Consider the following 22,338-nt stretch of genomic DNA (forward strand, 5'->3'; position numbering starts at 1 on the left):
ACACCTGCAATCACAACAGAGTTTGTGTGATAAATCGGATGAAATTCACCTCAGCCTTCCCCGCACCAGCACTGGCAGGTTTCTGTGTTCCTGAATGATGTTTGTTGTGGTTTTGACCTGACAGCACCCGGTCACATGGCAGCCCTCCAAAGATGGAGAACGGCTCATCGGCAGGATCCTGCTCAACAAGCGCATGAAGGACGGCAGCGTTCCTCGCGACTCCGGAGCTCTTCTGGGACTGAAAGTGAGTCAATCGGCCTCATGTGTGGACATGCTCTTTTTGTGATTTTGATTTCACACATGGTTTTGTAGTTACTTAACAAACTCGGTCAACAACATGTTTATACTGATTACTATAGAAAAATAATAATTCCCTCGTTTTTAAAAAAGAAGCAAAAATCATCAATTATTTTTCACTGCTATGCAAATTTTGTGTGTCCTCTTATCGGACACTCAGTCCAGTTAATGGAGCTCTTTCCTAATTCATTAAATTAGGGAGACATACATAATATGCAGAGTGATGGACTACTTCTCAACAAAGTTGAGAACTACCTTTCTAAAGGAAGTAAACATGGCATTGGACTTTGAAATATTAAAATAAATTTAAAAGTTAAGTTGAGATTTATGTTGGTCAATGACTGCCTTCAAAATCTCATCCTTCCCTACTGTAAAGTAGACAGGGGGAAAAAAGCATGTGACAAAAGAAGCATGTCCAGATTCACTGTACTCAAAAAAGTGGGGCTGTCAAAATTAACATGTTTTAACGGCACTAACTTTATTAACGCGCGATTAACACAGAGCACATTTTCTGTTTGATCCGTGGCCTACCCCGTAGTTGGAGAAATTGAGATCAGCCATAGATGTAAAGGATTCAGCAGCAAACATTAATAAGGAAAGAAAAGGGTTAACATTAACATTACTATTCTTAAAACAAGTGCAGTTATAGCCAGATAAGCTACCATATTTTCGGATGAACTTTTATTAGACACCAGGTCAAAAGAAAAGTGTGTTTTTACCCTGAGCACATTCTCTGCAGTCCGAGCGCGATGCACTGCAAGCTCACTCTCGCTCATATCCGAGGTAAATCATTAACACAATCACCGCTTACAGTACATGTGTTTTATTGAACTAAATACATTACAATCGGCTAAAACGAATACGCAGGTTACTTTTCTGAACAAGTTCATGTGAATCGCGGCACTGTTTGGCGCACACACACAAAGTACCGGCAGTTCAATAGGAAACACGCATCTCTTAAAGGGGCCACACTATATTCCTACTCGAGGAATATGGACCTCCTCCAGGTATGGTGTGGTGCTGGTGCTCTCCCAGGTTCACATGAGAGCTTTCACATCACCAATTTTTCTTACGATCTGTGCCCCCCTGTTCTGAATTAAACTGCCAGTGTAAAAACTCCCTTTATTCTTAAAATGAGATAAATTACTGCTTATTCTGAATTTTTAAGCTTAGGCTTAAGAGACATGAACAAGCTCTTTGAAAAACATCTGTGACCTTTGACGCATGTCTAGTCTTCATGCTCTGTTGAGTATGGCTTCACTAATAATAAATGTAGATTTGAATAAAGCATGCATATTTGTCCATACCCATGTTGATATATGTTGAAACATTAATTTAAGATACATTTACAACTCATAAAAAGTTGTGTTAAGTTGCGATTAATCACAAGTTAACTCATGACAATTATGCGATTAATCATTCGATTAGATTAGACAGCCCTACAAAAAAGAGTAGGCAAAAAGTACCCATATGGATATATATATTTATCTAGCCTACATTTCTTTTCTTCTTTTTTTTTTACTGTATTTAAGTATTTGAGTATTTAAATAAGCTCAAATAAAAATAAAAATGAGTTTATTTTCCTTTTTTTTTTAAATGTATATTCAACAAGGGAGCAAGTGAAAAAATAACAGCAGCAGGCAAAATATGCAATGTATTAAAAAAAATACTTGTACGTTTACCCGCGGGATTTTGGACAAATTCCTCCCGCGCAAGTCTCCAGCTGGTAGGTCATATTTACAACATGGTGAATGTAGTTCGTCCAAATTACATTCATACTACACACGCATACTATATAGAACATCATTTTTTAGAGGTTGCAATTATTTTTTCAAAATAAGTACCTACTCAGTATAGAGAGTATACGATTTTGGAGGCAGCCAATTTCATATTTGGTTGGACAAAAACATAGTACCTCCCCAAAATCACATCATTGGTTGATTCAGACAGTGTTGTTGGTTCATTTTACTTTAGTCATTTCATGAGAGAAACAGGATATTGAAAACGAAAATGCCATTTCAGAAGTCGATCAAATTTTTTAATAAATTATGAACAAACATTTTATTACTTGTAATAATGTGAACTGATAAAATAAGGATAAAAAATATTGCATGAAGTAATGCTATTTTATTGAATTTGATAAATATGAATTTATGCAATATTCATTCAAAGTGTCTTGTATGCAGTTTTTTTCAATTTTTCAGTTCTTTCTTAAAACTAAAGGTTCTAAAAAAAAATTTTTTTTTGTAGCAGTGCAATAGTTATATTTTTGGTTTCTCGAAAAACCTTTCAGTGAGCAGTTCTTAAAATAACCCTTTTTTTCTTACAATCTTAAAAATAAAAGTTCTTTACTGGCATTAATGGTTTCATGAAGAATCTTTAACGTCCATTAAACATTTCTATTCAACAAAATGTTCTTTAGATTTTTCTTTAGGCAACCCAAACTGGTTATTTTATGGCTTCGCTGTGAAAACCCCTTTATAAATATAATGGATTTTTAAAATGTTCTTAACACTAAGGGGGAAAAAAGAAGTTGTTTTAAGAAAATGGGATCTTTGGGAATCAAAATGGTTCTTCTGTGACATAACTGTAAAAAAACCACTTTTATTTTACTTTAATAGAGTGAAGTGTAAATAATATTGTAATAATCTGAAGAACCTTTTTTCCATTATAAAGAGCCATTTGTGCTATGGAATTGTTCCATGGATGTTAAAGGTTCTCCATAGAACCATCAATAATAAAAAAAATAATGATTATTCTTTAAAGACTGCATACATAATACTGTTAAAATGTACCTTTATGTTTATTGTCGACATTGAAAGAGTGAAATAACGTGGTTAGAGTAAAGCTCTTAGAGTGGAAGTAAACGGCCATGCACTGAGAGTTCAAAAGCAGAAATGCGAAGCTTGTATTTGTTGTTAAAGCACTTACATGGATTGTTTAGCAGAGTGGAGAGAAACAAAGAATCGTTACTGATAACAAACTTTCTGAATGGCTGACTGTGTGTCAGCTCAGTGCTACCGTGTGCATTATATCCATTACCAGCAGCAGTTTGTCAAACACACACACACACAAAATCGCCCTCGGCTGCATGCCACTCATTATGTAAAGCCATCTTTATCTAGGAGGCAGCTCGTAATCTTCTTTGTATGTTTGCACTGGGCTGCCATTAGTGGGGATTTGATTTGTATGATGCTCTCAGAAGAGTGATTGGTCATGTGGTTTATGGAACAGACCCTCAGGCTTTTTCCAACAGTCAGTTCTTTTAAAAGCATGGACAGAAATAATACACACACCCTTGAAAGTCTCACTGTTTCTGTTCAGTGTAATTTGTGCAGTTTGTGCGGTACAGTCAGTCATGACTAAAAAGCTATGAACTATTAAATATATTCACCTTACATTAGCAACATAAAACCTTCATTATAGGATCATGATATCTGCAATAGCACTGAAATGTACAATTCCAAATGTTTTACAATTCCAGTATCACAGCAAAAACAAATATGCTACAGTTTCAAAAGCAAGTTTCGTGTGTGTGTGTGTGTGTGTGTGTGTGTGTGTGTGTGTGTGTGTGTGTGTGTGTGTGTGTGTGTGTGTGTGTGTGTGTGTGTGTGTGTGTGTGTGTGTGTGTGTGTGTGTGTGTGTGTGTGTCTTTTACAGGTGGTTGGGGGGAAGATGACAGAGTCTGGGCGACTTTGTGCATTCATCACCAAAGTAAGGAAAGGGAGTTTAGCGGATACAGTTGGGCACCTCAGACCAGGTACAGGCTATGTTTCAGTGTTTCATACACTACTGTTTAAAAGTTTGTGGTCGGTAAGGAACTCTAATAGGGCGCTGCTGCACTAGCTTAGAGAAAACCATGAAACAGATTATTAAAATATTGAGCAAGCAATCTCATTGGCTGCAGGATCAGCAGAGGCCAATCAGATAGTGCCATGCGATAATGATGCGATTGCTCGCAGATTGCATGTAAAGGACCCATCAGTCTGCGCCCTCTAGAGTTTTATGACTGAACCAGATATTTATTTTAAAATATCATTTATTTCTGGGATGACAAAGCTTAATTTTGCAGCAGTCATTACTCCAGTCTTTAGTGTCACGTGATCCTTCAGAAATCATTCTATGCTGATTTTCTGCTCATTTCTTTTAAAGAATATTTTTTTTGTAACAATGTCAAAGTTTTACTTTCTCTGTCACTTTACTGTCCCCATTTAATGTATCCTTGATAAATAATTGTGTTAATTATTTTTCAAAAAACTGATTTTACTGATTGGTAATTGATTTTCTTGTTTCATAGGCGATCAAGTCCTAGAGTGGAACGGCCGGCATTTACAAGGAGCCACATTTAAAGAAGTTTACAATATCATTTTAGAATCAAAGCCAGAGCCTCAGGTGGAACTAGTGGTCTCTCGACCCATTGGGTACGTCTTCCATGAAATTGGTTTTCATATGAACTTAAAAGTGACCTATTATGCCCCTTTTTACAAGAAGTAATACAAGTCTTAGGTGTCCCCAGAATGTTTCAGCCCAAAATACCCCACAGATCAATTATTATAGCATGCCAAAATGCCCCTTTTTGAGTGGAAGCAAAAACACACCATTTTTATGTGTGTATCTTTAAATGCAAATGAGCTGCTGCTCTCCACCCCCCATCCAGAAGAGGGGTCTGCTTTTACAGCCCATGATTTGGATACTCCAACAACAACAAAACAGGAAAATCAGTATGGGGCTGGCATTTTAGATCATATTAGAATCAATCCTAACACTAACATGCTAATACGCCTTGTGTTCCGCCTGCCTTAAGGTACGTTCACACCAAACGCAAATAGAGCATTTGGGGCAAATTATTTCCATGTTAAGTCAATGGAAAGGCGCGTTGACGCGCGTCTGGAGGTCCTGCGGCGCAATAGATGGACGCGATTACGCCTCATTCGGGCGTCCAGTTCGCGCGAATAACGTGAATTTGAAGTGAATTGAGCGTGTTGTGCGATACGCGCGAGTGGTGCTTTTTGTGCATTCACGAGTTTGAAGCGAATTCGCATCTACGCCTGAGTTGAAATTTTTTTACTTTGGCGTCAATTCGCTCCGCGTTAACCAATGAGGAGCCTGCTTGCTGCTGCACGTTGTAAAGTGACGTGATGAGAAACCCTGCATATAATTTAAAAAATACTGATATTTTGTCACTAAATGTAGTTTTAATGCTTTTCAGTTGATAGTGTATTTGTTTAAAGCTAAAATATGTGGTTTACCTATACAGACAGTGCCTATTTAAAAAGAACACTCTTGCGATTTTGCAGTTGTGAGATCCAGGCAATCTCCGGGCGCTCAGCGCTCGTTAACCCCAGCGTGAGCAGCCTTTCCTCGGCCAGTCCTTCTGGCGTTTGCTGCTGGTTCGGATGGTTCTATGTAGAGGTTAAACATGACATACAGTATTGTTCAAAATAATAGCAGTACAATGTGACTAACCGGAATAATCAAGGTTTTTCGTATATTTTTTTATTGCTACGTGGCAAACAAGTTACCAGTAGGTTCAGTAGATTCTCAGAAAACAAATGAGACCCAGCATTCATGATATGCACGCTCTTAAGGCTGTGCAATTGGGCAATTAGTTGAATTAGTTGAAAGGGGTGTGTTAAAAAAATAGCAGTGTGGCATTCAATCACTGAGGTCATCAATTTTGTGAAGAAACAGGTGTGAATCAGGTGGCCCCTATTTAAGGATGAAGCCAACACTTCTTGAACATGCATTTGAAAGCTGAGGAAAATGGGTCGTTCAAGACATTGTTCAGAAGAACAGCGACTTTGATTAAAAAGTTGATTAGAGAGGGGAAAACCTATAAAGAGGTGCAAAAAATGATAGGCTGTTCAGCTAAAATGATCTCCAATGCCTTAAAATGGAGAGCAGAACCAGAGAGACGTGGAAGAAAACGGAAGACAACCATCAAAATGGATAGAAGAATAACCAGAATGGCAAAGGCTCAGCCAATGATCACCTCCAGGATGATCAAAGACAGTCTGGAGTTACCTGTAAGTACTGTGACAGTTAGAAGACGTCTGTGTGAAGCTAATCTATTTTCAAGAATCCCCCGCAAAGTCCCTCTGTTAAAAAAAAGGCATGTGCAGAAGAGGTTACAATTTGCCAAAGAACACATCAACTGGCCTAAAGAGAAATGGAGGAACATTTTGTGGACTGATGAGAGTAAAATTGTTCTTTTTGGGTCCAAGGGCCACAGGCAGTTTGTGAGACGACCCCCAAACTCTGAATTCAAGCCACAGTACACAGTGAAGACAGTGAAGCATGGAGGTCCAAGCATCATGATATGGGCATGTTTCTCCTACTATGGTGTTGGGCCTATTTATCGCATACCAGGGATCATGGATCAGTTTGCATATGTTAAAATACTTGAAGAGGTCATGTTGCCCTATGCTGAAGAGGACATGCCCTTGAAATGGTTGTTTCAACAAGACAATGACCCAAAACACACTAGTAAACGGGCAAAGTCTTGGTTCCAAACCAACAAAATTAATGTTATGGAGTGGCCAGCCCAATCTCCAGACCTTAATCCAATTGAGAACTTGTGGGGTGATATCAAAAATGCTGTTTCTGAAGCAAAACCAAGAAATGTGAATGAATTGTGGAATGTTGTTAAAGAATCATGGAGTGGAATAACAGCTGAGAGGTGCCACAAGTTGGTTGACTCCATGCCACACAGATGTCAAGCAGTTTAAAAAAACTGTGGTCATACAACTAAATATTAGTTTAGTGATTCACAGGATTGCTAAATCCCAGAAAAAAAAATGTTTGTACAAAATAGTTTTGAGTTTGTACAGTCAAAGGTAGACACTGCTATTTTTTTAACACACCCCTTTCAACTAATTGCCCAATTGCACAGCCTTAAGAGCGTGCATATCATGAATGCTGGGTCTTGTTTGTTTTCTGAGAATCTACTGAACCTACTGGTAACTTGTTTGCCACGTAGCAATAAAAAATATACTAAAAACCTTGATTATTCTGGTTAGTCACATCGTACTGCTATTATTTTGAACAATACTGTATACTTCGTCTTGTGTACATCTAATGGGCGATCTTTGGTCCAATTAATCTATTGTTGCCTACCAAATAATTTTAAATGAGGGCAAAGTGAAGTTTCATAACTTTATATGTTATTTAAATATACATGCAGTGAAGATAATCCAGGTTCGCAAAATTTCGCTTCAAATGCTCGATGCTTCTATGCGTGTCCAATTAGCTGCGGACATGCGAATGGATTCAAAATGTTCACGCATCAAACTAGACGCGGCAAACGCGATTTTGACGCTCAATTCGCGTTTGGTGTGAACGCAGCGTCAAGTTTTGTGTGAGGATAGAAAATAACCTTCTTTATATTGAAGGTATCATGAGAAATCCATTTTTTGTGATATCTGATGAATAAAAAAGTCATGCAAAAAAAGATTATTTTTTATTCAAATTTATTGAAAAATGTATTTGGTTTATACGATTATAATCAAGTCATATATAACCCCTTAGAGTGCCTGCTGGCTCACATGAATAAAAAAACTAAAGTAAAAAAATCTGCTGCCCTCAGTTTAGTCTCCTAATCGTCCTAATTGTAATTGTAAGGAGTGCATGACCAACTGAACTCTCTTTAGATTGTGAGTTTGGGCTGCTGCCACAAACTTCACATCAAGACTAATGTGGTGCTCAGGGTCATTAAAGCACATGTCATTGATTTCTGTGTGCCACTGTCATTGCAGAGATATCCCCAGGATACCAGAAAGCACACACGCACAACTGGAGTCCAGTGAGTACATTTTCTCGGTCTAGTGTTTATAAATGATGGGATTCTCTGAGACATTAATGAGACATTTTCACAGATCACAGAAAGAATCTCTGATTAGTTTTGTGTATTTCTACTTTACCCTGAATCTCTTCTAAGGTTCGAGTTCATTTGAGTCACAGAAGATGGAGCGCCCCTCCATATCAGTCACGTCTCCCATGAGCCCCGGGATGCTGCGGGACGCCCCTCAGTACTTATCGGGACAGCTTACAGTAAGTTCACAACTATTAACTCCTGTGCAGAAGACAAGATGCGTCTGCATTGTAGAAAAAGTTTAGGGTATTTTCCCCATGTCAGTTAAAGATTCAGGTCAGAAACAGGTTCAATGTGGCTGTACAGTTTAGGTCTGTACGAGATTTGATGAAGAATAGCAAAAGTTTACTAAAACTTGTGGTTTAAATGGTCACATGCTTGTGCAATAAAACTACATTTCCTAGCATTCTTACACAATTCTTATCACAATAATGAAAATATACATAGATGAAACATAAATTACACATGCAATTTGCATCATTTGAAGGGGTGTAACGATTCAGATTACTCGCGGTTCAGTTTTTATCACAGTTTCGTTACAGTTCGGTGTGTGCTATGTTCAGGGAAATAAGGACAACTGTCAAATAAAAATAAAGAACAAAAGGAACAAATAATCAAACTACAAGAAACAGCACAAATACATGCAAAAGAGCAAAGATGCATATAAAATAAACAGCGCTTTTCAGGTTTTTCAGGTATCTATCAGTAGCTTTCAGGTACAGAAATTAAATAAAGTAATCAAATATAAAATAACATTACATATAATCTTCACTGTATAAATTAAATAAAGATGACTACTTTTTTGTCACAAAAGTTATTCAGTCAAGAGCAGTGAGTGATTTCTCTGTCATTTGTTATTTGATTAACATTAAAAACACATACACGATGAATAGACTTATTTCGCTTTAAGACAATGGGCCTCATTCATGAAACACGAGCTGAACGAATTTGAGTGTAAATTGTTCGTAAAGCCGCTCTGACGTAAATTTTCGGATTCACGAAAATGTTCGTATTTTCAAAATGTTAGTTGGTACCAAAGAAATTTACACCTGCTCCCTACCACGAGTAAATGGTGCGTAAAACATTTAAACGTTGTGTTCTAATTTAGGCAAACTGATGACATTGCATTTTGATGCAATATGTAGGGCAGGCCTACCATAATAATATTTCAGGAGTTGATTTGCCCGTCTTTTTTGTTTTGTTTGTACTATTTAACATTGGGTAATAGGCAGCTCTCGTCACTGTTCTTTTTTACCAGGCCTTCCGATCACAGTGGAGGAGGGCCGGGACAAAAACTACACCGACCCCATCATACACGAGCGAACAACAATAATAGAAAAGTTAATACTGTTTTTTTTATTCTTCATTTCTAAATTCCGTAAAATTTTCGCTTTAAGCCATAACCTACCGGTACTATATTTGCTAGGATACTCGCCGAGACAGGCACGTTGACGCAATTTTTTTGCTAATTTGTCCATTCAAGTGCAAGACTTAAAAGAGAATTCAATATTTTCGTGCTATTTGTGATGCGCCATGTACCACAAACATCAATGAATGAACACACACACACACACACACACACAAAAATCTCCTCTCACCACGTGCAAGTTCTCTTTCACATGTTGCTCTTTAATGTTTTAAGTTATGGACTAAAATCACTTAAATGGCTTTGAACAGAGATAAAGCACTGGACCAGTGATCAGGAAAAGCTGCTGTAGTCTCTCCAAACCTGATCTGGTTATAGCCAGGCCTCATGCAGCCTATTGTGTCTGTGTGTAAAAATCCCCGACATGCCTGAAGAACATGACCAACTCTGGTGTAAAGTGCACAAGCTGCTTGATTTAACCAATACAAATGAAGTTCAAGTTATTTCCTAGGTAATACTGTTGGGATGAGAAAGAAAAAAAATCAATGATTTCCATGAATGGTTGACCATGGATGGATAGATGGATGGATGGATGGATGGATGGATTAACAGACAGACAGACAGAAATTGGTCAATGCAGCTAGTCTCAAAAATTAACTGTGTATTAATAACTATATTAATAAAAAAAGTGTTGTCTCATATTCCTGTTCTGTATCTCATCTAATTCGATCATTTCTAACATTATATGGTGTGTTTGTGTGTTAAATAACAATCTTGTTACTTTGTATTTTGTTGAGAAGGAGATTCAGTGTACTGTAAAAAGCAGTTTTTCCCGTGAAGAGATGCCCATTGAGTCATTTTAAAAGAAAAGACATGACATTTTAGTCTTTTAAAACAATACTTCCCATTAATGGAAGTCAAGAAACTAGTTTGAGGGCCACACTTTGGGAAACGCTGCTCTAGAAAATGTACAGGAAATATCCATTCCTGAAATTTAGGAAAACAATATTCTACTAGTATAAGTCCTGAGCCTTAGAGCTCATCATCGATTCCTCAATCTCAAAGAAAGAGATTGCAGTTAACTGTATTATAGTGAAAATAATCAAATAAATCGATTCCAATGCAGTACGGTACGTTGAAATGTTCCTATAGCCATTGTCTTTAGGTTGAATCTCCTGCTCTGCTTTCTTAATGTTGTCATTTCAGGTTTTAGTTGAATTGCATTTATCTTTATTGTTTTTCATTCACTTTACTTACCCAGAGCCAAAGCCTTAGTAGAAGAATTGAGCCTTTTAACCCTAAAGTTCAGGTAATCGTTGCTGTTTATTAATACACTTCTATGCTATTGCTTTAATCCATTGGATTATGCACAGCAGAAAAACAGCTGCATTTTCAGCTTTGTTTATTACCTTAGATTGCGCATTTGAAGAGCCCCTTACCTATCATGCCTTCCTTGCTGTTGCTGTTTTAAGCATATTTTAGGCATGAATCATCTGCATGCAAAAAATATTTTAAGAGACACCCGGGCATCGGCAGACATTGAGTAATGATAAAATGTCTGTAACCCTGTGAGACGTTCACCTGCACCATTTACCCAGGCAGAGGAGTACTGTGTCTCTTTAAATGTTTTAGTGATGCAGAGTTTGTCGGGTCATAAAATTGGATTCTTTTTCCATGTAACATGAAACTGCATTGAATCTTGATACTCATCCATATACCGTTTTAGAAAGGTACTGATTCAGTGTACTTAATTGTTTTGGAGATTAATTTATTTGCTGACTGATTCAAAAACCGCATTCCACATTTGTACTTATACTAATCATGCTAAAAAACGTTTTTATGTGGTACTAACATTACTGAAAGTTTCATGTTGCAGCTAAAAGGATATGTTAAAGGTGCTGTAAGATATTATACGCAACATATCACTGCTAACTGAAAAATATGAATGAAATATGTGTTCTGTTAAATCACGTCTCTGTGACAGCAAAAATGTTTTTTTTTAGCCTGTCCTGAAACTAGCCAGTGAGAAATCTTCCTGTCATACATTTTGACATTGGGTTGGCTGGCATATTTCTGGACTAAGGGCAATTTCAGTTTGTAAGTCTGCAAGTTTATGGATAAAATCACTTACAGCACCTTTAACAGTCCCTGTTTTACCTATTCATTTCCCCCCAAGTACAAAGATGTGTGATACAAGCAAATTGTATCCATTTGTACCTGAAGAACTATGATGTGAATGATTTTAAAGGGGCCATAACATGGATTTTTTATTAATAATATATAATAATAATACACTGATCAGGCATAACATTTGACAGGTGAAGTGAATAACACTGATTATCTCTTCATCACGGAATCTGTTAGTGGGTGGGATATATTAGGCAGCAAGTGAACATTTTGTCCTCAAAGTTGATGTGTTAGAAGCAGGAAAAATGGGCAGGCTTAAGAATTTGAGTGAGTTTGACAAGGGCCAAATTGTGATGTCTAGACAACTGGATTAGAGCATTTTCAAAACTGCAGCTCTTGTGGGGTGTTCCTGGTTTGAAGTGGTCAGTCTCTATCAAAAGTGGTCCAAAGAAGGAACAGTGGTGAACCAGCGACAGGGTCAGGGGTGGCCAAGGCTCATTGATGCACGTGAGGAGTGAAGGCTGGCCCGTGCGGTCTGATCAAACAGACGAGCTACTTTAGCTCAGATTGCTCAAGAAGTTAATGCTGGTTCTGATAGAAAGGTGTCAGAATACACAGTGTATCACAGTTTATGTATGGGGCTGCAGCTCATTACAGTCAGGGTACCCATGCTGACACCTGTCAGCCCTGGGTCTAGTGAAGTCCATGCTTTGACGGGTCAGGGCTGTATTGGCAGCAAAAGGGGGACCAACACATCAGTGTCTTGGTCTGGATACAGTCATATGCAATTGTATTTAGACAAGCCCAACCAGGGACAGGAGTTGAGAATTGGCACTAGATATAAACTCTATATGCTACGCATCATTTGAAGTACTTGCATTGTAGCTATGTCTGTATGCATTGTCCCTGTTAAATAAATAAATAAATAAAAAAAAATTAAAAAAGTATTTGCCCATGTGACATCAGAGATCACACAATATCAAAACGAGCTTTTTTTTTTTTTTTTAGCTTGATTAATTAAATGCTTTGTTTATAATGGAGAGGATGTTGTAAGCTATTACACTCGCAGGATGATTTAATGGAACAAAGACCTCTTAATTAACAAAATATCAAATAAATTTGCCATGTCATGACCCCTTTAATGTTGTTAGTAGCAAAAATCAGGGTATAAAATAGCTAATGTCAACATTGTGCTGCTTTACACATTTCCAATGTTAGGGCATTTTCCCTCATAAATATTTAAAATGTTCTATTTTAGACAACTTTAATGTCCTTAATGTACAGCAACAGCTGGTTCTGTTGGGGATTGTGTAATGGTACAATTTGTTTGACTCCGCTCTCCTTGTAACACATTGCCTTGTTCTTTTACGTACAGTACAGTATGTAATGCCCTTCATTGCATGTTTTACACTGTGGCCTGAGACATTTAGAGCTACAGTATATACTGTATAGGCAGTGCTTGTATTTTTCCTTTTAAAATAAAACAAGTATGAGCTCTGGCTTAGAAGATCTAGTGTTTTTTTTTTTATATTGGTGTTATTTCTGTGTATGTCTGACTTCTAAGTATTTTTCTGTAACATCCATACTTGTCTGTTTAGTGAGCTTGGTCTGTCATGCATCTTAGCATGCGTAGTGAAATAACAGGATGCATATTCAAACTATTAAATCCTCTTGTTTAAATGAAGTCCCTCTTCATCTCAAGCAGGCTCTGGTGTTTGTCCCCCTACAGGTCAAACTTTGGTATGACAAAGTCGGCCATCAGCTTATCGTCACCATACTGGGCGCAAAAGACCTGCCTTCAAGGGAGGACGGCCGGCCACGCAATCCTTATGTGAAGATATACTTCCTCCCTGACAGAAGGTGAGATTGGGGCAGTTACTTTTATGCCAGTAACACTCACTGTGCTTGACAACAACAACAAAAACAGACAAAAAAAAAAAATATAGCAAGATGTCACATAATTCATTGATCAGAATGGCATATTACCATACTAGTCACCAGGACTTGACATTAACTGTTTTGCTCACCAGCCACTGAGGCTTGTGGTTTTCCATAGTTACTGTTACTGGCAAACATTTTCATTTGCAAATCTAAAAGGTGTACATCATACCTGACGCCTATACATATACCTATATGACACCTATATTTGAAGAGAATCACAGTAAGTAATTCTCTTCAAATGCTTCTGAAATTAGAAACTTGTATGCCAATGTCGTATGTAACTTTAGAGAAGCTCCCTAAAAATCCGAATATCGAACGTCCAACGCCAAGCCAACTTTATGCCAGTCACATCAGATGCGCTATGGTTCTGCTGTGATCTTTATTTGAAACTATTATTGCTGCTGAAATAGAAGAAAAACAGTCAATCACTGAATGATGAGTGAATCTCCTACATACACTGCATGTACATCTCTGCTTTTTTGTTTAAGATGCGAGTGCAGATTTCAGTGAATGAGAATGCGCTCTGAACACAATTCTGGCAAATCTAAATGCCTCTGATTATAAAACATTGCATTCATAAGCTCAACGTTCGTATGTGATTGTATGTGATTGGTTATAATGCGCAAAGCGCTTATAACAGATGCCCTTTGAGGCGACTACACTAAAATTCAAAGTGTCTAGTGGGAGTGGATGCCTTACACGCCATAGCTGAAATCCACCTGCAAATGATGGATTGGCGGGTGTTAATGTCAAGCCCTACTAATCACACAATTTTTGCTGTGCAATATTTATATTGAGTACATAGTACAAAGCTGCAGTCCCACTTCATATTAGATGGCCTTAACTACTTTGTACTTAAATAAAACAAATAAGTACAATGTACTTACTGTGTTCATATTGTATTGGAAAACACTTTTGCTGATAGTGAGGTGGGATACGGGTAAAGTTAGTGACAGGTGTGGTGGTGTGGGTAAGTTTAAGGGTAAAGTTAGAGACAGGTGTGGTGATGTGGGTAAGTTTAAGGGTAAAGTTAGAGACAGGTGTGGTGATGTGGGTCAGTTTAAGGGTAAAGTTAGAGACAGGTGTGGTGGTGTGGGTAAGTTTTAGGGTAAAGTTAGAGACAGGTGTGGTGGTGTGGGTAAGTTTAAGGGTAAAGTTAGAGACAGGTGTGGTGATGTGGGTCAGTTTAAGGGTAAAGTTAGAGACAGGTGTGGTGGTGTGGGTAAGTTTTAGGGTAAAGTTAGAGACAGGTGTGGTGATGTGGGTAAGTTTTAGGGTAAAGTTAGAGACAGGTGTGGTGGTGTGGGTAAGTTTAAGGGTAAAGTTAGAGACAGGTGTGGTGATGTGGGTAAGTTTAAGGGTAAAGTTAGGGACAGGTGTGGTGGTGTGGGTAAGTTTAAGGGTAAAGTTAGAGACAGGTGTGGTGGTGTGGGTAAGTTTAAGGGTAAAGTTAGGGACAGGTGTGGTGGGATGGGTAAGTTTAAGGGTAAAGTTAGAGACAGGTGTGGTGGTGTGGGTAAGTTTTAGGGTAAAGTTAGAGACAGGTGTGGTGGTGTGGGTAAGTTTAAGGGTAAAGTTAGAGACAGGTGTGGTGGGATGGGTAAGTTTAAGGGTAAAGTTAGGGACAGGTGTGGTGGTGTGGGTAAGTTTAAGGGTAAAGTTAGAGACAGGTGTGGTGGTGTGGGTAAGTTTAAAGGGTAAAGTTAGAGACAGGTGTGGTGATGTGGGTAAGTTTAAGGGTAAAGTTAGAGACAGGTGTGGTGGGATGGGTAAGTTTAAGGGTAAAGGGGACAGGTGTGGTGGTGTGGGTAAGTTTAAGGGTAAAGTTAGTGACAGGTGTGGTGGTGTGGGTAAGTTTAAGGGTAAAGTTAGAGACAGGTGTGGTGGTATGGGTAAGTTTAAGGGTAAAGTTAGAGACAGGTGTGGTGGTGTGGGTAAGTTTAAAGGGTAAAGTTAGAGACAGGTGTGGTGATGTGGGTAAGTTTAAGGGTAAAGTTAGAGACAGGTGTGGTGGGATGGGTGAGTTTAAGGGTAAAGGGGACAGGTGTGGTGGTGTGGGTAAGTTTAAGGGTAAAGTTAGTGACAGGTGTGGTGGTGTGGGTAAGTTTAAGGGTAAAGTTAGAGACAGGTGTGGTGGTATGGGTAAGTTTAAGGGTAAAGTTAGAGACAGGTGTGGTGGTGTGGGTAAGTTTAAGGGTAAAGTTAGAGACAGGTGTGGTGGTGTGGGTAAGTTTAAGGGTAAAGTTAGAGACAGGTGTGGTGATGTGGGTAAGTTTAAGGGTAAAGTTAGAGACAGGTGTGGTGGGATGGGTAAGTTTAAGGGTAAAGGGGACAGGTGTGGTGGTGTGGGTAAGTTTAAGGGTAAAGTTAGTGACAGGTGTGGTGGTGTGGGTAAGTTTAAGGGTAAAGCAAGAGACAGGTGTGGTGGTGTGGGTAAGTTTAAGGGTAAAGTTAGTGACAGGTGTGGTGGTGTGGGTAAGTTTAAGGGTAAAGTTAGGGACAGGTGTGGTGGGATGGGTAAGTTTAAGGGTAAAGTTAGGGACAGGTGTGGTGGTGTGGGTAAGTTTAAGGGTAAAGTGAGAGACAGGTGTGGTGGTATGGGTAAGTTTAAGGGTAAAGTTAGGGACAGGTGTGGTGGGATGGGTAAGTTTAAGGGTAAAGTTAGGGACAGGTGTGGTGGTGTGGGTAAGTTTAAGGGTAAAGTTAGTGACAGGTGTGGTGGTGTGGGTAAGTTTAAGGGTAAAGTTAGGGACAGGTGTGGTGGGATGGGGAAGTTTAAGGGTAAAGTTAGAGACAGGTGTGGTGGTGTGGGTAAGTTTAAGGGTAAAGTTAGAGACAGGTGTGGTGGTGTGGGTAAGTTTAAGGGTAAAGCGAGAGACAGGTGTGGTGGTGTGGGTAAGTTTAAGGGTAAAGTTAGAGACAGGTGTGGTGTGGGTAAGTTTAAGGGTAAAGTTAGAGACAGGTGTGGTGGTGTGGGTAAGTTTAAGGGTAAAGTTAGAGACAGGTGTGGTGGTGTGGGTAAGTTTAAGGGTAAAGCGAGAGACAGGTGTGGTGGTGTGGGTAAGTTTAAGGGTAAAGTTAGAGACAGGTGTGGTGGTGTGGGTAAGTTTAAGGGTAAAGTTAGAGACAGGTGTGGTGGTGTGGGTAAGTTTAAGGGTAAAGCGAGAGACAGGTGTGGTGGTGTGGGTAAGTTTAAGGGTAAAGTTAGAGACAGGTGTGGTGGTGTGGGTAAGTTTAAGGGTAAAGCGAGAGACAGGTGTGGTGGTATGGGTAAGTTTAAGGGTAGGGTTAGGTGTAAGGAAAGTTTCAACAGTGTAATTATAAAATGTAACTACAGAAATTAATTACAGATGCAATTTTTTAAAATGTAAGTACAATTTAAAAACATGTATGTACACAGTAAGTGCATTGTATCAAATGATTAATTAAAATGTTAGTACATAGTAGTTAAGGCCACCTAATATAAAGTGGGCCCAACGTTTCTGCATGCCTGATCTACACTAAATTTTGCACAAAAATGTGTAGAATACAAAGTAAACTGACATACTGCTTTTTATTTATTATTTATTTGTAGTTAGCAATTTAGTGCTTTCAAATTATTTTAGTCAGTTGTCGAAGCAACACTTCTAATTTTTATTTAGTTTAAGTTTTTCATGTTGTATTTCAGCTTTCAGTTCATTTTTTTATATATATAGTCTACCGTAATGTCACTGTGAGACACTATATCCCGCAATGCGATTGAGTTGAAGCAGTAACAACATTGTTTTTTTACACATCATATGATTGGACTGCCAGAATTTCATAAATGCTTATACAAAATTGGATCAAAAATGCAGTTAAAAGTAACTGTTAATTGCTTAGATACTGATTGCAAATCACTGAATTAAATATTTAACATTGGGCCAGATTTACTGACAGCTTGCTTACTGTCCTGCTGTCAGGATTTACTAAAGACAAACAGTGAAAAATTAGCTCTGAAAAGGGTGGACGGGGTTATTTTTGAGGCTGACTCTATTACATATGCATTTTTAGGAGTTGTAAAAAAATGTATGTGAGGAGAGTATTTGAATGAATCATGCAAGGTGATTTACTAAGGTTTGTGTGAGTCAATTTACTGGTATTTGCATTATATAATTATATATAATAATTATAATAATATAATTTGCATTATATAACGCCTTAAAAAGCACGTTTTAAACATACACTAATTTGCGCTGCTCTTGGTACATTGCATTGGTCATTATGGAAATTATCCAGCTGTGTCGGATTCTTTAATTTGCATTTCGTCAAATTAAAGAATTGCAACTTTTTCTGTGCTTTTTTGGAATTGCGCTCCCACGCTCATTTGTCCTGTTTAGTAAATCTGGCCCATAGTGTGGTAATGTGACAACAATGTTACATACTGCTGTTTACAATGTTTGTTGTTGCATGATGTGTCCTGTTTCAGAGATTTTGTGTATACTGAGCTGTAATTACAGTATTCTGAACACAGCCTGTGAGCAGATCTGCCGTGTTCTGCTCTTGTTCTTCATAGTTGATTTCAGTGTTTGTTCCAGTCTTCTTTTTCCATGATGGTAAATAAAAACAGTTTGAATAATTGTTTCTCCAGTGACAAAAGCAAAAGAAGAACAAAAACGGTAAAGAAATCACTAGAGCCCAAATGGAACCAGACCTTTATGTATTCTCCCGTCCACCGGCGGGAGTTCAGGGAACGCATGCTGGAGATCACGCTGTGGGACCAGGCCCGGGTCAGAGAGGAGGAGAGTGAGTTCTTGGGAGAGGTAAGGACAAGATGGTCTCAAATGTTCAGAAGTTAAGGCTTCTTCTACCAATTTATCACCTTTTCTTTTCTTTTTTTTTATTTGCATGCCATTTAGTGGCTGTAAAGTTGAATTTGATACTTGTTTTTGCTAGTATAGAAGCTTTTTTCCGCCACAGAACAATTTTTTTAAAGGATAACTGCGACTTTTTTATCTCACAATTGTACGTTTACATCTGAATTGCGAATTGCTTGATATCTAGTCAGAATTATGATATAAACTTGAAATTCTGGAAAAAAGTCAGTCTTTTCCCTCCCTCAGAATGAGCTCAATTTTTATTTATTTTTTCAGATTTGCACGTTTTCTATCACCCAATTCTGATTTTATATCTCACAATTCTGACTTTGCATCACGTCAGAATTGTGAGATCGCAATTACCTTCTGTGGCGGAAACAAGCTTCCATAGACTAGTGACCATTTAGATAACAAAATAGTTTGTATAAAGAACAACAATAGTAATCATAATAATCATTTTGATCAAAATTAAATAAAAATAAATTATAATGCCTATTATATGTTTTTGCAGTCTAAGGACCATTTAATAATTGATCTAAAAAATGTGTAATGGTTATCAGTAATGCTGGGGGTAACACATGTGCATTATGTAATCCGATTACTTTTGATGTTACTTTTTAAAGTAACGCATTACTTTAAAATGTAAAATCTAATTAAATAAACTGAAAAGTAACATTCATCACCTGTGTAAATGACAGGTGATGAATGTTACTTTTCAGTTTATTTAATTAGATTTTACATTTTTAAACTACTACAGTAAAATCTGATCTCCTCTGCATAACATAGTCACTTAGAAAGCGCACTTGTGTGTGCTGGAATAGACCAAAAGTACGAAAGTGACAATTATTTGTACAGTACAGTAGGTAATATTTTGCTATAACATTGAGAGATCTAATATACTAAATGTGTTTTAAAAGAAAATGGTGTGTTATATAGGCTTTGTTGTTGAACTGCGTTGCATAACAAGTAAAGAAAAACAGCTGGAAGAGACAGCCTCAGTAAAGTGAGAAAAAGTAATGCAAAATGATTGTAATGCATTACTTTTAAAAGTAACTTTCCCACTGGTTATCAGACACAAAACAGCATCAGATGATCAGTTGAACTGGATATGCATGTTGTCTTTATGAATGCAAATGTGACACACATGTTTGCGTGTAGATCCTCATAGAGCTGGAAACGGCGCTGCTGGACGATGAGCCACACTGGTATAAGCTGCAAACGCATGACGTCTCATCGGTACCCCTGCCCAAGAGCTCCCCCTGCCTTCAGAGACGAGCACTGCATGGAGACAGTCCCACACGCAGACTGCAGAGTACGTCTGTCTCTTTCTCTCATATCATATGCACACAGAAAAACTCAGGTCATCTTTCTGCTCTTACATAATACATAAGCTGCATGGTATATGATTTTAATTACAAATTTCCCTCAGTTTCTAAACATCTTTTCTAAAGTCTTAGGCCATACATGTACTCTACACAAGGATGCAAGCACAAATGCTTGATAGAATTGCCTTTAAATGTCTGTCATTAAACTGAAGATCAATATATGGAACATTCACAATATGTATTTCTGGTCATTTTTATGTAAAACTTAGCCATATTGTGCAAGTATATTATTCTTAATGATTAAAAATAGTTATTAGTTTTGTGAGTTTTACAGCAAAAACAGCGAGAGTTCTGTCATCATTTATTCACCCTCAGGTTGTTCTAAACCTGTATGAGTTTCTTTGTACTATTGAACATAAAATAAGATATTTTGAAGAATGTTGGTAACCAAACAGTTTCTGCTCACCATTGACTTCTATAGTATTATTATATAGCAACTGTTTGTTTGCCAACATTCTTCAAAATATCTTATTTTCATTTTTGGGTGAACTATCCCTTTAAATAAAGCTTTGTGTATGCATAATTGCATAAAGTAAGATTTGGGACAAAGACCACATATATTCGTAAGTATGAAGCCCCTAAAGGTACATGGTTAAGAAAAAAAATGAGATGGGAGGAAAAATCATTTGTCAATGCTTTTATGTTCTCTTGCAAGTATTCTGCATTCCCTCAAGAAACTTTGCGTTCACTCGCAAAGAACACAAAAGTTTTGCGAGCAAACGCAAAAGCATTGAAATATATTTTTTCATCTCCATGTCCCTTTAGGGGCTCTGTGACAGACTACTGCTGTTGGTATGAGCGTTTGTGTCCTGCATTCATTGTTTTTTATTGTGACCTGGTTATTTTTGCAGCCAAAGGCCCGTATGTGTACAGCTCAGGTAATGACCGCTGCATGCTCAGGCTGATCCTCTGGGTTTAACCGTGTGTTTTTTATACTGGATCCACCCTGCTGTCCCTCTTAATCCTGTGAAAAATGAAACACACACGCAGAACGAAGTGGACCATCTCCCCACACCATCACATTTTCCCATAGTGCCCTCTGATTCTCCCCAGTGCTGCTGTTTTCCCTCTACTGCAGATCAGTCTGACCTCGTCATATACAACACAGGCTTCTGTCTGCTGTTATTATGACTTTTAGAAGGGCTGAACGGTAGAACTAAAATTCATCGAAAATTATTGTTTATATTGTTTACTAATTCAAAAGTTTGGGGTTGGCTGCATTTTATTGACTATATAAAAATATTAGCCTGACATAGTCATACTCAATTATAGACAGAATATGAGTCTGAAACTGCTCCATTGGGCTGTGATTATGGAGCGTGTTTCAACCGAACCAGGAAAGACCTCAATTGGATTAGACCTACAACCAATCAGAGCAACGGAGCGACGCATAACATTAGTTGTTAAATGTCAACAGAACTCAACTGCACTGTGTTGCCAAGTCCGCGTTTTTCCCCGGGGGTTGTTATCCATGTGTGCGGGTTGAAGCGACTATAATGTGATATATAGACCCAGGAATGTGAATTTTAGCTGGCAACCTTGGTAAAATAACACAAATTTTACCCCCCAAATGCCCTTTTTTTTTCTCGAGAACCCCCATGAGAAGCTATTGTTTAGGGCTAGTAATTGGCGGGGTTTGTTGTAAAAACTTGGCAACCCTGTCTGCACGCACGCTGGAATAAATAATCTTTGCCGGTGTTGTAAAAAAAAAAAAAAAGAATTTAAGGATACACACTTACCAACATGATCATCATTTCAGAGAGAAATAGTGAAGGTGAATGCAGATACAAACAAATTTTAATATATTTTAAAATGTAATTTATTCCTGTGATGCAACGCTGGATTTTCAGCATCATTACTGCAGTTTTAGTGTCACATATTCTAATACTCTGATTAAAAATCTTTACTGTCATTTTTGATCAATATATTTATTCTTGTGGAATAAAAGTATTATTTTTTTTAAATCATGATCCCACTGACCCCAAACTTTTGAAAAGTGTGTATTAACTAACCATATATATGTTTTAAATTTTCATCAGACAGTGTGACTATTTCCTTCCTGTAAACTTTAATGCAAATTATTCCGCCTCCAAATTTTGATTGGATGAGTCACACTGAAAGCTGTTTAAAAAGCTGATAACTGTGAACACACATCATGTCCCTGTATTTTTACATTATTTTATGTTATGAAAAATATATATTCAAAGGTATTTACAGTGCCGGTCCTCCTTATATGCAAAGCATGCAAGTTGCATAGGGCCCTCAAACCAACAGGGGGCCCCCTTGATCTCAAAGAGGATTTATTGACTATGGATTCGGTTTTTATTTTGCCTTCCAACGATTATGAAATCATGCCCCATTCCGTTCCTTTCCTTTAAAGCGATGCGCTGTCGACCTTCCTTTGTAACATCCAAATCAATAAAAAAAGAAGAGTTAAAAGCGTATTAAGCTACGGAAGAGATGCTGTTTCTGAAGCTGCTCTCTGTACGCGCAAAACATAGACAATAGGCTACTTTG

At 37.9% G+C, this 22,338-nt stretch overlaps 1 protein-coding gene across 34 annotated transcripts in view; it reads left to right on the plus strand.

The window, feature by feature from the left end:
- Nucleotides 1-22,338, plus strand: part of rims2a (regulating synaptic membrane exocytosis 2a) — a 307,760-nt gene that overhangs the window by 145,617 nt on the left and 139,805 nt on the right. For 17 of the 34 annotated variants that reach the window (XM_067448016.1, XM_067448017.1, XM_067448023.1 and 14 more), the window contains 9 exons: nt 125-244; nt 3,958-4,057; nt 4,595-4,718; nt 8,052-8,098; nt 8,234-8,346; nt 10,795-10,842; nt 13,390-13,520; nt 18,190-18,382; nt 19,595-19,748. In XM_067448016.1, the coding sequence (XP_067304117.1) occupies nt 125-244; nt 3,958-4,057; nt 4,595-4,718; nt 8,052-8,098; nt 8,234-8,346; nt 10,795-10,842; nt 13,390-13,520; nt 18,190-18,382; nt 19,595-19,748 (1,030 nt within the window). The remainder of the gene's footprint in view (nt 1-124; nt 245-3,957; nt 4,058-4,594; nt 4,719-8,051; nt 8,099-8,233; nt 8,347-10,794; nt 10,843-13,389; nt 13,521-18,189; nt 18,383-19,594; nt 19,749-22,338) is intronic. The other 17 variants (XM_067448027.1, XM_067448047.1, XM_067448034.1 and 14 more) reach the window with 3 other exon arrangements.

Source organism: Pseudorasbora parva, chromosome 7, assembly GCF_024679245.1.
Source record: "Pseudorasbora parva isolate DD20220531a chromosome 7, ASM2467924v1, whole genome shotgun sequence".
In the NCBI taxonomy this organism is placed as follows: Eukaryota; Metazoa; Chordata; class Actinopteri; order Cypriniformes; family Gobionidae; genus Pseudorasbora; species Pseudorasbora parva.